At 40.4% G+C, this 14,905-nt stretch overlaps 1 protein-coding gene across 1 annotated transcript in view; it reads left to right on the plus strand.

Moving 5' to 3' along the window:
- The window catches only part of LOC136881080 (claspin), a 92,002-nt gene that overhangs the window by 44,848 nt on the left and 32,249 nt on the right, over window positions 1–14,905 (plus strand). The window contains exon 4 of the mRNA XM_067153740.2: window positions 14,453–14,632. Coding sequence (XP_067009841.2) covers window positions 14,453–14,632 — 180 coding nt within the window. The remainder of the gene's footprint in view (window positions 1–14,452; window positions 14,633–14,905) is intronic.

Genomic DNA, 14,905 nt, shown 5'->3' on the forward strand with positions numbered 1-14,905 from the left:
TACCACTTTTGACCATTAAAAATTGCCTTAAGCAATCATTGTATCGACTAGGTGGAAAATAAATAAATACTTAATTGTGAATCTTTTGCTTTCACAGTCGTTTTTGTGACAGCACCCAGCACTCCAGCATGCATTGTCTGTAAGGAAACCTAGCCAGCACATGTGCATATCAACATTCAAAACCTCATGGTATTACGTACGATGTTGTAAGTTCACAATTTACGTTTGCTACACAATTTACACACTTCATTGATTATATTCTGATATTCAGTAAAGCTTCTAGATTAATATGAATGCAGTAAATAAATACTTACTTTAGACATTACTGCTTCCCGCCATCTTGCCAATGAACTGTATTTTTAAACTCTTCTTCCTGCCCCCTGGTGGTCAAGTACTTAATAAAAACAGCTGAAGTACATGCTACGTGTCCCGCACAAGCACTGCAGTCCGGTCTCGCGCCAAGAAAATGTCAAGTAAGCTCAGACGTAAATAAAATACGAACCCGCACAATTGTGCGTACACGGTCTGAAAGGGATATGGTAAAAATGTATGAGTCATAAATTCGTTTGTTGAATTGTGCAAAATGGCAAAGCAAATTTTTTGAAACTATAAAGAGAAACACCTTTTAGTGGGATGATTTTTTATATACCATGAACATGTAATTTCTATTGTGCTTATGAATTGATTGTGTTTTCTAAATGTAAGGTAAAGGTAAATGCAAAGTCCTTCCTTTTTAATTGGTCAAGTATTGTGGCAACAGGTAAACATAATGAAGCATCTTTACTATAGAAGCCAAATGAGTCCTTAACTTGTCTGGAAACAAAAATTACCTTCAACACCAGTGCTGCTTGGTCCATTAAAATGTTATTTCGAATGAAGGCTTGTCATTTTGTGTGAATTTATACATGAATCAAAGAAAGAAAGAAAGAAAGAAAGAAAGAAAGAAAGAAAGAAAGACAGAAACAGTCACAAAGGATAAGTAAGGACTTTAACATATAAGCATGAGAAGGGGATACAATGGGAATGAGAGACACAGGATGGGAAGGGGATACAATAGGAAAGAGAAACAAAAGCATTATGTGAAATAAAGGACTAAAGACAAACCCCTCGGCTTCATAAACTGTCGTTGCAATGTAATGTGACTCTCTTCTCATCTATCTTCTAGATGCTTCTTACCTCCCAGTAGTACGCATCCACAATCAATGGAAGGACATTTTTCAGAAATTTTGAGTTTTGGTATTTTGTGAATAGTACATTTAGCATGTTTCTTGCTAAGAAGCAAAAGATTATGGAAAGTACTTAAGTATATACAAGTAATGTACAGAAATTGTTGCAGTGGTGTCTAGATACATGTGGGGAGGACAGAGTTATTTTGGAATGAAACTAGACTATGACAAGGAAGTCTGCTGTGTTATTCATAATGATTATGGACAAAATTGTGAAGGAGACAGGAAAAATGTGGGGACAGGTATCTGAAGGTAATGTGGTTTGCAGATGATGATGTGGTGTGGGGAGCAAACAGAGAGGAAGAACAAGAGCAGCTCAACATATTGAATGCGATTATTGAAAATTATGGAATGAAAATCAGTATGGAGAATAGTAAGACTAGAGGAGAAAGGAATTATAAAACTTAGGGGACGAATCTGTGAACTTGTGGAGAGCTCCAAGTACTTGGGAAGCATGTAGGATGCAGGTCTGGAGGGGACGAATCTGTGAACTTGTGGAGAGCTCCAAGTACTTGGGAAGCATGTAGGATGCAGGTCTGGACATGGAGATCAGTAAATGAATTCGTCAGGGAAATACATTCTACCGGAGTGTGACAAACATGGTGTGGAGGAAGGAAGTACTAATGAGATGTAGGGTGATCTGCAAGATGTACTATAGCCCAGTACTGACATATGCAGTGAAGACTTGGATACTGAAAAAAAAGTCTGGAGAATAAAATCCAGGCCATTAAAATGAAATTTTTAAGATCGGTGCTAGGAAAGACAAGAAAGGGCAGAGTAAAAGATAATCATATGGCATCAGCTACCATTTAAAGAAAAAAATTTCATGATGTTCTGTATTGAACTGTATCACAATTAAATTGAAATAACAAATAACAGAGTTCAACCTATTCAATACAAGTTATTTAATTATAAGCGGAAGCGGTACCGATTTCGATCCCAATCTGGATCATCATCAGCCGAATAAAAATAAAAAACAATGCGTAGGAAAACAAGAAATTAAAGGATGAGTCTTTCACAGAAACAGTTCAAGAAGCAATATAAGATAATGGGAATTAGCACTGCACGATTTTAAATCGTACAATCTAGAAGAAGTAGAAGGTCAGTCACTTATATGAAGTAAGGCGCAATCTTCTGAAGAGTTTGGCACTGTGTCTCAAAATGTTTACGAGAAGAGGTGAACAGTTAAGTGAGCCAGCCTGCATATACTATCAGACACGAAGTCACAACACAATTTAATAAATATGAAGTCCCAAAATTGTGTAGAAGTCGAAGACGAGTCGCTTGATTGAAGCAAAATGCTAGCTCCTGAAGATTAGCGCAACATACTCAATGTCCGGCACAGTGCTTTCAAATGCCGATGAAACTCTGTGAATAGCTTAATGATCCAGCCTGTAATTGTTTCGGTTGCGAAAATGCATATAATATAATTTAATATAATTTAAAATAATTGAAGTATGTAACTATGATCTTGTAGATTCTTTAAAACAGTTGACGTAAAATACAATTGTGAAGAGAAAAATGGTAAAAGGCGCAATACCGGAAACAAATGAAAAACGCATATGCACAGTGCGCTACTTCTTGAAGATAAGAATTCAGGTCGTAATTGAGGTAGTCCAAGGCAGCGCAAGACATGATTTTAATTTTGAATGTTGCAAAGACCCAAAATGCAGGTGGCACTATAGTATACTAGTATACAATTTAATTCGTAAAGTTTTTTTTTTTTTTTTTCAAGAGGGGAGGTGAAAGGAAAAGATAGGATAAGTTAATAAAGGAGGAGGATTAGTAGATAAGAGAAGATTAAAAGGATTGGAAGTTAAGAGGATGGGAAAGGATAGGATAGGGAAATAAAGGAGGGGTAGTTTAGGGTGGGTTATTGGAGGTAGAAAACATGGGTAGGAACTGTGTAAGGCATGGAAAATTGAATTTGGGTTTAGAAGTTTAGTATTTTTGAGAAGAAGAATTAGGAAGTTAAATAGAATATTGGTTTTTTCAGAAATGTCATTTAAATTGAAATTAGGGTTGAAGTATTGGTCAAGGTGAATAAAACAATTTTCAGTAGTGTTTGTTAATGATTTTAAGTATTTTTATGTCTTTTTTAACATTGGTGAAATTATGCTTGGAGTCTTGTATGTGTTGTCCTATAGCCATTAAATACAACACATTCTCTGCTATAGGACAACACATACAAGACTCCAAGCATAATTTCACCAATATTGAAAAAGACATGAAAATACTTAAAATCATTAACAAAGGCCCCCTTCAGAGTCTACGTATTAGCATTTACTGCATCATGTCAGCGCTGCTTTGAACGTCCACGAATATTGCCCATTAATTTCAAAGAATTGGGTGAAATTTGCAACTATTCCAGGTGCAGCATGCAGGATGTGACCATACGATTAGAGATGTTTTTGCCATGCCTTCTCAGTGATCGGTGCAATGCCCATTTGCTGGCGAACGGTGTCGTTTCTGACATGATGCAAGTGTGATGCTCATCGGCCAATTGAGCATATGCATTTCTGTGTTGTGTTATTGGTGTTCCGTAACTTAGATGGAGCATTTGCTTGGGATGGTTTCCAGGTATTCAGTTTTCTTTTCTTCAGTGAAACGTGAGAACATCGGCAATGGATAAGTCTCCGATCGCGATGAAACTTGGAAAATACATTGAGGTACACGTAAAAAAGATGTCTGCATTAATTTTGGGTGCCGACATTCATTAGGGCGTTAACTAAGGGGAATAAAAGTTGCGACATTTCAAGTTGCACGCAAACAGTGATGAATACCATCTGGCCAATGCTAAGCTGGTACACTGCCTGACTCCTGCCACACCTCTGCACCTCCTCCCCTCCTCACTCCTATTTGTTCATGCCACACTTATTCATTGTCTCCTGGCCTGCCTGTTTGCTTAGCCGTTGAACGGGACTGGCGCTATACATTGCTTCTTGTCGTACTATAATTATTGAAATCCTTTACATAACGTTCCTTTTCACACATAATGATAATAAATAACCTAAACTAATATAAACACATTTTATTCAAATTTTATACTTTCATTCCTGCTAATTCTGGTGAGTTGTCACATTTGTGGGTATAACCCCGAGTTAAGCACCATCGGGTGTGGTCAAACTTGGGATGGGGTACCGTGTCCGACCTACGCTAATGATTATTTACTTCTGCAGCCGCCTTAAAGCTGTTGGCAGTATCCTTTAGAGTGGACATACATATGAAATTAATTACATTAAATCACCCACCATTAAATAAATCGCCCACCTTTAAACAACGTTAAATATCTTTTTATTTAAAGAAATTAAGTGTCCACGTAGAGGATCTCAATGAATGTAAAGAGATTCGGTACCTCGGAATACAAAAACCTGGTTACAGGTCCAGACCTTTTTTTGCCCCATCCCCACACACACACACACACACACACACACACACACACACACACACACACACACACACACACACACACACACACACACACACACACACACACACACACACACACACACACACACACACACACACACACACACACACACACACACACACACACACACACACACACACACACACACACACACACACACACACACACACACACACACACACACACACACACACACACACACACACACACACACACACACACACACACACTCTCTCTCTCTCTCTCTCTCTCTCTCTCTCTCTCTCTCTCTCTCTCTCTCTCTCTCTCTGTGTACGCTATCAGTTGTGTCATAATGAAATCGCGGACAACAATAATTATAAACTCCGCGTTTGAAACTACTGGTATTTTTCCATATTGCGTACCCTGGTATAAGGAATATAAGTAGAATGTTTTTATTTATGCTTGTACTGAACAATTTATTTATGTTTTACAGTGACAGACACAATACATTTCAATTGCAGCAATGGTTGCCGAATATACACTGACTAAGCAAATGTCATGGGATAGTGGAGCACTGATGCGCAGGTGTATTGCTTGTGCCATCAGCAGTTGTATAGGAGACCTTGCAAGCAGTGGCTGTGCATGTGACGGGTGTAACATGGAACGTCGTCGTAAGCTGACACTGTTCGAACGGGGTATGGTGGTCAGTGCGATTTTGGAAGTGGTGCGGGAATTCGGCTTCACACAATCAACCGTGTCCAGGGTGTATCGTGAATGGTTGAATACGGGTGTCACCGTCCACAACAGACGAACGACCGGCTGTCCAGCCACCCTCGATGACCGTGACCGGCGACATCTGAGACGGATTGTCAATAGTGACAGACGGCAACCGTGCAACAAATCAGGGCTCAATTCAACACAGACCGTGCTAGACACATCTTCCAGTGGACAATCCGTAGGAACATGGGGTATGGGAGCCGGCGCCGCACACGGGTGCCACTGTTAACCCAACGTCATCGGGCACGGCGACGCGCATTTGTTGCCAGTCACCAGGGATGGATACTGGAACAATGGCATAACGTGATATGGTCGGACGAATCACGATTTCAACTGCACCATGCCGATGGGAGGCACCGTGTATAGTACAGACCACATGAAACGATGGATGCCGCCTGCCTCGAAGGTGTGGTCCAGGGCGCTGGTGTCTCTGTTATGGTCTGGGGTGCATTTTCCTGGTATGGAATGGGCCCCCTAATTGTTCTGGAAGAGACTTTGAATGGTACGTGGTATGTTGAGCTGCTCGGAGGGCATCTCCACCCATTTTTGGCCTTCCAGCGCCCAGACGGTTCTGCGGTGTTTCAAGATGATAACACGCAGCCACATCCCTCTCACGTCGCCCGGGAATGGTTCCAGGAACATACAGCGAAGGTCCAACGACTGCCATGGCCACCCAGGAGCCCGATATGAACCCTATCAAGCATATCCGGGATGTCCTGGAACACAGGTTTCGTGCCATGGATCCTGCACCCACGAACAGACCAGCATTGGCGGCTGCTCTGCAAATGATTTGGGTCAGCTGCGTCCAGAGGACTACCAGCGACTTGTCGACTCAATTCCACGGCGTCTCACTGCAGTTTGCAGGGCCAGAGGAGGCCGCACACGCTATTAGGTGACTATCCCATGACATTTGCTAAGTCAGTGTAAATCGATTTAATGCATAGACAACTTTGATACGAGTATGACATGGAATGTAGTAAAGTTTGACTTAATAAGAAAAGTCTTGAAAAATAAAAAAGATGTGCATTTATATATGCAGTAGATATGCAGTAATCAAACGCAGACGTGTAGTCTTAATTTACCGGTACTTCTGCATTATTGCTGATGAAGGTCTATGTATTCAACAAGTACTGATATTAAACTATCATGCTACGGTCTTCTGGGTACAATGGCAGTTACATATGTAAAAATTAAAATGGCTATTGTACAAACTGGTAAAACATTAGGAATGAATGTATAAAATTTGAATAAAATATGGATATATTAGTTTAGGTTATTTATTATCATTATGTGTGAAAAGGAACATATTTGAAGAATTTCAATAATTACAGTACGAAAAGAAGCAAAGTATAGCGCCGGTCCCGTTCAACAGCTAAGCAGACGGGCAGGCGCGGGGAGAAGGAAAAAAAGGTGGCATGAACCAATAGGAGGGGGGAGGTGCAGAGGTGTGGCAGGAGTCAGGCTATGTACCGGCTTAGCATTGGCCAGCAGGTATTCATCGCTGTTTACGCGGAACTTGAAACGTTACAACTTTTAGGCTCCTTAGTTAACGCCCTGATGAATGTTGGCACCCAAAATTGAGGCTGACATCTTTCTTACTTGTACCTCAATGTGATTTCCAAGTTTCATTGCGATCGGAGACTTTATCATTGCCGATATTCCCTCGTAAGATAATATTATGAGAGACTGCTGTTCCAGTCTTCAACGTGACACTGCAATTCTCTTCTGGTGGCATCAACACGTGTAACTTCATCTGTGTATGAGAGAAGTCCGAGGGACACTCCTTTGCAGGTCCTGTGTTTTTAAGTCCATGATGAGGTAAAAGAGCAATGGGGACAGTGCGGAGCCCTAGTGTAGACCGATATCCCTATGGAAATCAACATCTATATCGCTGGGAAGCTCCCCGCGATGCCGACAGCACAACGTACACGTCTTTTGTTGTTCATGTATAGCATCTTGATCAAATTGACAAGCATTTCTGGTACACCATGGTCAAGAAATGCATACCAGATCACACGGTGTGGAGCATGGTCAAAGAAGGTAATATGCAGTGGATGTTGTTTATCTTGCTGCTTTTCAATGAACATTCTCTCAGCAAAGATTGCATCAGTCGTTCCAGCACTCGTAACGAAGCCGCACTGGTTGGTACTAGTGCTGACAATGTCGCAGTCGTTGATCAAGAATTCTTCCCAAAAATCTTCATTGTGTGTGTCAGGAGGCAAATTTGATGGGAATTTACATATTCTGCTGGATCACCCTTTTGTTTAAAGATAGGCATTGTGATGCTTGTAGCCCAGTCACTGGGAACAGAGCCAGTTGAGTCAGCCAGTTGATTGCAGGTGCTTTTAATTCCCGCAACTTCCAGAAATCTGCCGGAAGGTCATTTGGTCTTGACGCTTTTTGGATCTTCATACTCGTGATGGCACAGGTGACTTCCTGTGACATGATGTGAGAGATAGGACCTGCTGTTGGATTACCTTCTGGAATAGGAGGATGTGCGAACTTGCTATTGGAAATCTCTTCCAAGTGTTCTTGCAAATATTTGAGGATGTACTGTTCGTCTTGTAATCGCTGACCATCTTTGCCTTTTATGCACTCATAGTGCTCAATATCTTATCAAATCAGTCAATAAGTTATCAGTGATCTGCATTTAGGGCTGTTGTCCAAGTGGCAGATTTCTTATCAGTTGTTTACCTAGCCTTTTCTTAAACATTTTCAAAGAACTGGGAAATTTATCAAACACTTTCCTTGATAGATTATTCCAGTTCCTTACTCTTTGTCCTATAAATAATTATTTGCTCCAATTTGTCCTCTTGAATTCAAACTTTATCTTCATATTATGATCATTCCTCCTTCCAGGTCACAATTCAAAAGGGGTGCCAGTGAGGCAGGAGAGGAAATTTGTGTGTTTCTCGGACCTGTAATGTCATTCCTGATTATCTTCTTGTTATTGATGGCCGTTCCTAATTTATTAAGGAGGTGAAACACAGATCTTCTCTGATGTCTTGGTTTAATGGCTGTAAGAGGAATTTCCTCTGCTACAAGAAAAGACACAGTATACTGTTGTCTTGAATGCAAAGTTAGACTTTGCATGGAATCATGTGAATACATCCCTCCTCACAGGGTTGGCAACAGGAAGAGCATCCAGCCATAAAACAGAGCCAAGCCTACATGTGCTACACAGTTCACATCCACAACCCCACAATGGTGTTGATAAAGCTATAAAAGAATAAAAAGGAAGAAACTGCAAATTATATTTTGGGTTTTCAAAGCATTCATAAATTGGATTTTGTTATGTATAATTTCTTTATGCAAATAAACACTAATGTTAATATTAACAAAAAAAGATGCCTTTTATTCACATAAAACTGGACCTGTTATGTGCAGACTAGGATAAAATTACAGTATTGTACATAGTTTATACAGACTGGCGCTGACTTTATACTAGCTTAGGACATACATACATACATACATACATACATACATACATACATTATCATTATAGACTCTTATGCCTTTCAGCGTTCAGTCTGCAAGCCTCTGTGAATTTACTAAACGTCGCCACAATCCTCGATTTTCAACTAGTGTTGTGGCCTCATTTAGTTCTCTACCTCTTATCTTTAAATCGTTAGAAACCGAGTCTAACCATCGTCGTCTTGGTCTACCTCTACTTCTCTTACCCTCCATAGCAGAGTCCATTATTCTCCTAGGTAACCTATCCTCCTCCATTCGCCTCACATGACCCCACCACCGAAGCCGGTTTATGCGTACATCTTCATCCATCGAGTTCATTCCTAATTTAGCCTTTATCTCCTCATTCCGAGTACCATCCTGCCATTGTTCCCACCTGTTTGTACCAGCAATCATTCTTGCTACTTTCATGTCTGTTATTTCTAACTTATGAATAAGATATCCTGAGTCCACCCAGCTTTCGCTCCCGTAAAGCAAAGTTGGTCTGAAAAGAGACCAATGTAACGATAGTTTCGTCTGGGAGCTGACTTCCTTCTTACAGGATACTGTTGATAGCAATTGCGAGCTCACTGCATTAGCTTTACGACACCTTGATTCAATCTCACTTACTATATTACCATCCTGGGAGAATACACAACCACTGGGCGAGTTGGCCGTGCGCGTAGAGGCGCGCGGCTGTGAGCTTGCATCAGGGAGATAGTAGGTTCGAATCCCACTATCGGCAGCCCTGAAGATGGTTTTCCGTGGTTTCCCATTTTCACACCAGGCAAATGCTGGGGCTGTACCTTAATTAAGGCCACGACCGCTTCCTTCCAACTCCTAGGCCTTTACTATCCCATCGTCGCCATAAGACCTATCTGTGTCGGTGCGACGTAAAGCCCCTAGCAAAAAAAAAAAAAAAAAAGAATACACAACCTAAATACTTGAAATTATCGACCTGTTCTAGCTTTGTATCACCAATCTGACATTCAATTCTGTTGAATTTCTTACCTACTGACATCAAATTAGTCTTCGAGAGGCTAATTTTCATACCATACTCATTGCACCTATTTTCAAGTTCCAAGATATTACACTGCAGGCTTTCGGCACAATCTGCCATTAAGACCAAGTCGTCAGCATAGGCCAGACTGCTTATTACATTTCCACCTAACTGAATCCCTCCCTGCCATTTTATACCTTTCAGCAGATGATACATGTAAACTACGAACTACAAAGGTGAAAGATTACAGCCTTGTCTAACCCCTGTAAGTACCCTGAACCAAGAACTCATTCTACCATCAATTCTCACTGAAGCCCAATTGTCAACATAAATACTTTTGATTGATTTTAATAATCTACCTTTACCGAGCTAGATAGCTGCAGTCGCTTAAGTGCGGCCAGTATCCAGTATTCGTGAGATAGTAGGTTCGAATCCCACTGTCGGCAGCCCTGAAGATGGTTTTCCGTGGTTTCCCATTTTCACACCAGGCAAATGCTGGGGCTGTACCTTAATTAAGGCCACGGCCGCTTCCTTCCAACTCCTAGCCCTTTCCTGTCCATCGTCGCCGTAAGACCTATCTGTGTCGGTGCGACGTAAAGCAACTTGCAAAAAAAAAACCAAAAAAAATCTACCTTTAATGCCATAGTCCCGTAGTATAGCGAACATCATCTCCCTCGGTACCCTGTTGTATGCTTTCTCTAGATCTACGAAACATAAACACAACTGCCTATTCCTCTCGTAGCATTTTTCAATTACTTGGCGCATACTGAAAATCTGATCCTGAGAGCCTCTCTGTGGTCTGAAACCACACTGGTTTTCATCCAACTTCCTCTTAACGACTGATCGCACCCTCCCTTCCAAGATGCCAGTGAATACTTTGCCTGGTATACTAATCAATGAGATACCTCGATAGTTGTTGCAATCCTTCCTGTTCCCTTGCTTATAGATAGGTGCAATTACTGCTTTTGTCCAATCTGAAGGTACCTTACCAACTCTCTATGCTAATTTTACTACTCTATGAAGCCATTTCATCCCTGCCTTCCCACTATACTTCACCATTTCAGGTCTAATTTCATCTATTCCTGCTGCTTTATGACAATGGAGTTTATTGACCATCCTTTCCACTTCCTCTAGCATAATTTCACCAACATCATTTTCCTCCTCCTCATGAGCTTGGCTGTTCGCAACACCACAAGGATGATTTCCTTTTACATTGAGATGATGTTCAAAATATTCCCTCCACCTCTCCAGTGATTCCCTGGGATCTATTATGAGTTCACCTGAATTACTCAAAACACTGTTCATTTCCTTTTTCCCTCCCTTCCTAAGATTCTTTATTACTGTCCAGAAAGGTTTCCCTGCTACTTGACCTAGCCTTTCCAGGTTGTTACCAAAATCTTCCCATGACTTCTTTTTGGATTCAACAACTGTTTGCTTCGCTCTGTTTCTTTCATCTACGTACAAATCCCTGTCTGCCTCAGCCCTTGTTTGGAGCCATTTCTGATAAGCCTTCTTTTTACGTTTACAAGCTGCTCTCACTTCATTCCACCAAGATGTTCGCCTTTTCCCATCTTTACACACAGTTGTTCCTAGGCATTCCCTTGCTGTTTCTACTACAGCATCCGTGTATGCCACCCATTCACTTTCTATATCCTGGACCTGCTTATTGTCTACTGTTTGAAACTTCTCACTAATCATATCCATGTACTTCTGTCTAATTTCCTCGTCCTGGAGATTTTCTACCCTTATTCGTTTGCAGACAGATTTCACTTTCTCCATCCTAGGCCTAGAGATACTTAGTTCACTACAGATCAGATAGTGGTCTGTATCATCAAAAAATCCCCGGAAAACTCGTACATTCCTAAAAGATTTCCTGAATTCAAAGTCTGTTAAGATATAGTCTATTATGGATCTGGTGCCCCTAGCCTCCCATGTGTAGCGGTGAATAGCCTTATGCTTGAAGAATGTATTCGTAACAGCTAAACCCATACTAGCACAGAAGTCCAGCAAACGCTTCCCATTCCCATTAGCTTCCATATCTTCTCCTCATTTACCAATCACCCTTTCGTATCCTTCAGTTCTATTCCCAACTCTCGCATTGAAATCGCCCATTATCACTATTCTATCCTTGCTGTTGACCCTGACCACGATGTCACTCAATGCTTCATAAAACTTGTCCACTTCATCCTCATCTGCACCCTCACATGGTGAATACACGGACACAATTCTAGTCCTCTAATTCCTGCAACTGACAAATCTACCCACATCATTCGCTCGTTTACATGCCTAACAGAAACTATGTTGCGTGCAATGGTATTCCTGATAAAGAGCCCTACCCCAGACTCTGCCCTTCCCTTTCTAACACCCGTCAAGTACACTTTATAATCTCCTATCTCTTCCTCGTTATCTCCCCTTACCCGAACATCACTTATTCCTAGCACACCCAAATGCATCCTCTTTGCTGACTCAGCCAGTTCTACTTTCTTTCTTCCATAAGCCCCATTAATATTGATAGCTCGTCATCGAATTCCATTTCGTTCGCCAAGTTGTTTCCAAGGAGTCCCTCGCCTGTCAAATGGGAGTGGGACTCCATTACTCCCATAGGTCCGAAGCTTGCTTAAAGTGTTCTGAGCTTGGTAAATTCATGAAGCAGGATGCTGCCCTGTTTGCACATAGTCCAAGTGAGGATCTCTCCTCTAACGGGTTATGGACCACCGGTGAATTGTATAGTCCTAGCCGCCTGAGCACAAGGAGGGCCGCGACTCAGAATATGCCCGAGATGCCCACTCCCATTCCATAGCAACTGGTATCCCGACTCTCAGGACCACTTACTAGGCCACTCAGCCGTTGCCCATGGTTCACGAACTAGGACGTGACTACAGTAATCCACAAACATGAACCACTAGGTTAGGGCAGCTGGAAGATATTTTTCTCTCCTTCCTTTCGTAGTGTTTGTATATGTTTAATTGATTTGGTCAGTGGAGGGAGGAACTAAGTCACATTTGCTTGTTTTATGTATTTTAAAAATTATTATTAATTTGACCTAGGTGCATCGCCCTGTGTTGAAGGGAACACTGTGCATCGTGGAGAAAACTCACATCAACTTTCTTCATCGTGAGGAAAAAAGGAATCGTCAAAGACATAGTTCCTTTCTCCACTCCAAGGTGGCAACCAAGATTAACTGCAACACTTGTTATTACAAGAAAAATGTACTGTCTAGAGAAATAGTACACAGGGGTGTATCCCACAATGAGAAGCAAAGCTTCTGCGTATCACTGTTTAAACAATACTTGCATGACTGAACAATGCCTATCCTTTTATAAACAGTTGCTTTAATCATTCCTTTTACCTTGTAAAAAATAAGGTAACAGAATTTCCTAAGACCTTGAACAGGGTTTACAAAAAAGAAAAGGTGAACCTTGAAAATACAGTATTTGGAAAATGATGAAATACATTAAAGGAGAAGGTGCACAGATTTTTACGAGGAAATATTGAAGTGGCCAGCTGCAAGTAGTGGTGATTCAGTTGTATTGTGAAATGATTTGACCCTCCTTTGAAATATTTGTCCACAAGATTTTTCCTTTGAAAGACACTTATCATATAAATATGTAGGTTTTTATTCCTATAGTGTAATTTCTTTTCCATTCAGGTGATTATCATGTAATTAAAATATGTTAATTTTCATTTATTTGAGCAGAAACTCAAATAATAATTTTGTGGTCAAAAATACATGTTTCACAAGTAACTTAACTGAAATATGCTACATTTACCAGCGACAGCAGAAAGGAACTATGTTAATTTTTTAAAATTATTATATCTCTAATCCCTCATAAATATATTGGTTCTCTTAAGTGCATAATAATTGCGATAGGCCATATATCAAATGAAAATTTAATTCGTTCAGTGCAATATCATATTCAGTTTTAGTTTCTTCTGAAGAGATAAAAAAAATTACTTAGTTCCTTTCTCCACCAATTTATGTATGGTATTTTGAATTGTAAACATCGCTGTAATTGGAGTTATTTACAGATTCAGACGGTACACATTAAAATGTTAGTCCATTATAAAAAATCCACTACAGTAATGTTACTGTATTAACTGATCACGACTTTTTCAACTTTTATTGTACTGTATCTAGAATTTCCCAGGCTAAATAAAACATTCCCCCTTAAGAGTTACGATTCATAATACCATAAGACATTCAACATTGAACCATTGTGTAGAACACATCAAGCTCACGTGGTTAACTAAGGTTGTTCAGTTAACTTCTGTGCTTGGATCTTTCATCGTAAATTGCTATTATAAGCCAGGCTGAGTGGCTCAGATGGTTGAGGCGCTGGCTTTCTGACCGCAGCTTGGCAGGTTTGATCCTGCCTCAGTCCGGTGGTGTATGAAGGTGCTCAAATACCTCAGCCTCGTGGCAGTACATTTACTGGAACATAATACAACTCCTGCGAGACTAAATTTTGGCACCTTTACGTCTCCGAAAACTGTAAAAAAAAAAAGTAGTTAGTGGGACGTAAAGCGAATAACACTATTATTGATGTTATAACTGTATGAAACAAATAAGAGAACATTATTTAGAAGAATTTTTGGTTTCTTTTTCAGTTCAAGTCATTGTTTAATGACAAGGATTTGTATGATGCTGAAAGTTCTGAAGAAGAAAGTAGGAAGGAAGACAACAGCAACTTGTATGATGCTGATGGTTCTGCAGATGAGAGTGGTCTAGTCACTAACCGTAAATCAAAATCTAAGTCTCACAAGGAAAAGAAGAAGAAGAGTAAGAAGGTAGGTACATTTTTTTCTTTTGGCTACGTCTGATTTCACTAATCTTCTAAATTATCCTAGTGTGTATCTTGATGTACAGTAATAGAAAGGAAAAAACAAGTGACAAATAAAGTCATGTATGGAAAGGTCTGGACGTGAATAGGAATACATAATAAGGTAAGCACAATGACAGATCACTATAAGAAAAGGGAGCGATACGAAGAGGAAACAATGACGAACCTAAAAACACGAGCACAAGGAAATCTCTGCATCTTCAAACACTGCTATCTACTC

This window comes from Anabrus simplex, chromosome 1 (assembly GCF_040414725.1).
Source record: "Anabrus simplex isolate iqAnaSimp1 chromosome 1, ASM4041472v1, whole genome shotgun sequence".
Classification (NCBI taxonomy): Eukaryota; Metazoa; Arthropoda; class Insecta; order Orthoptera; family Tettigoniidae; genus Anabrus; species Anabrus simplex.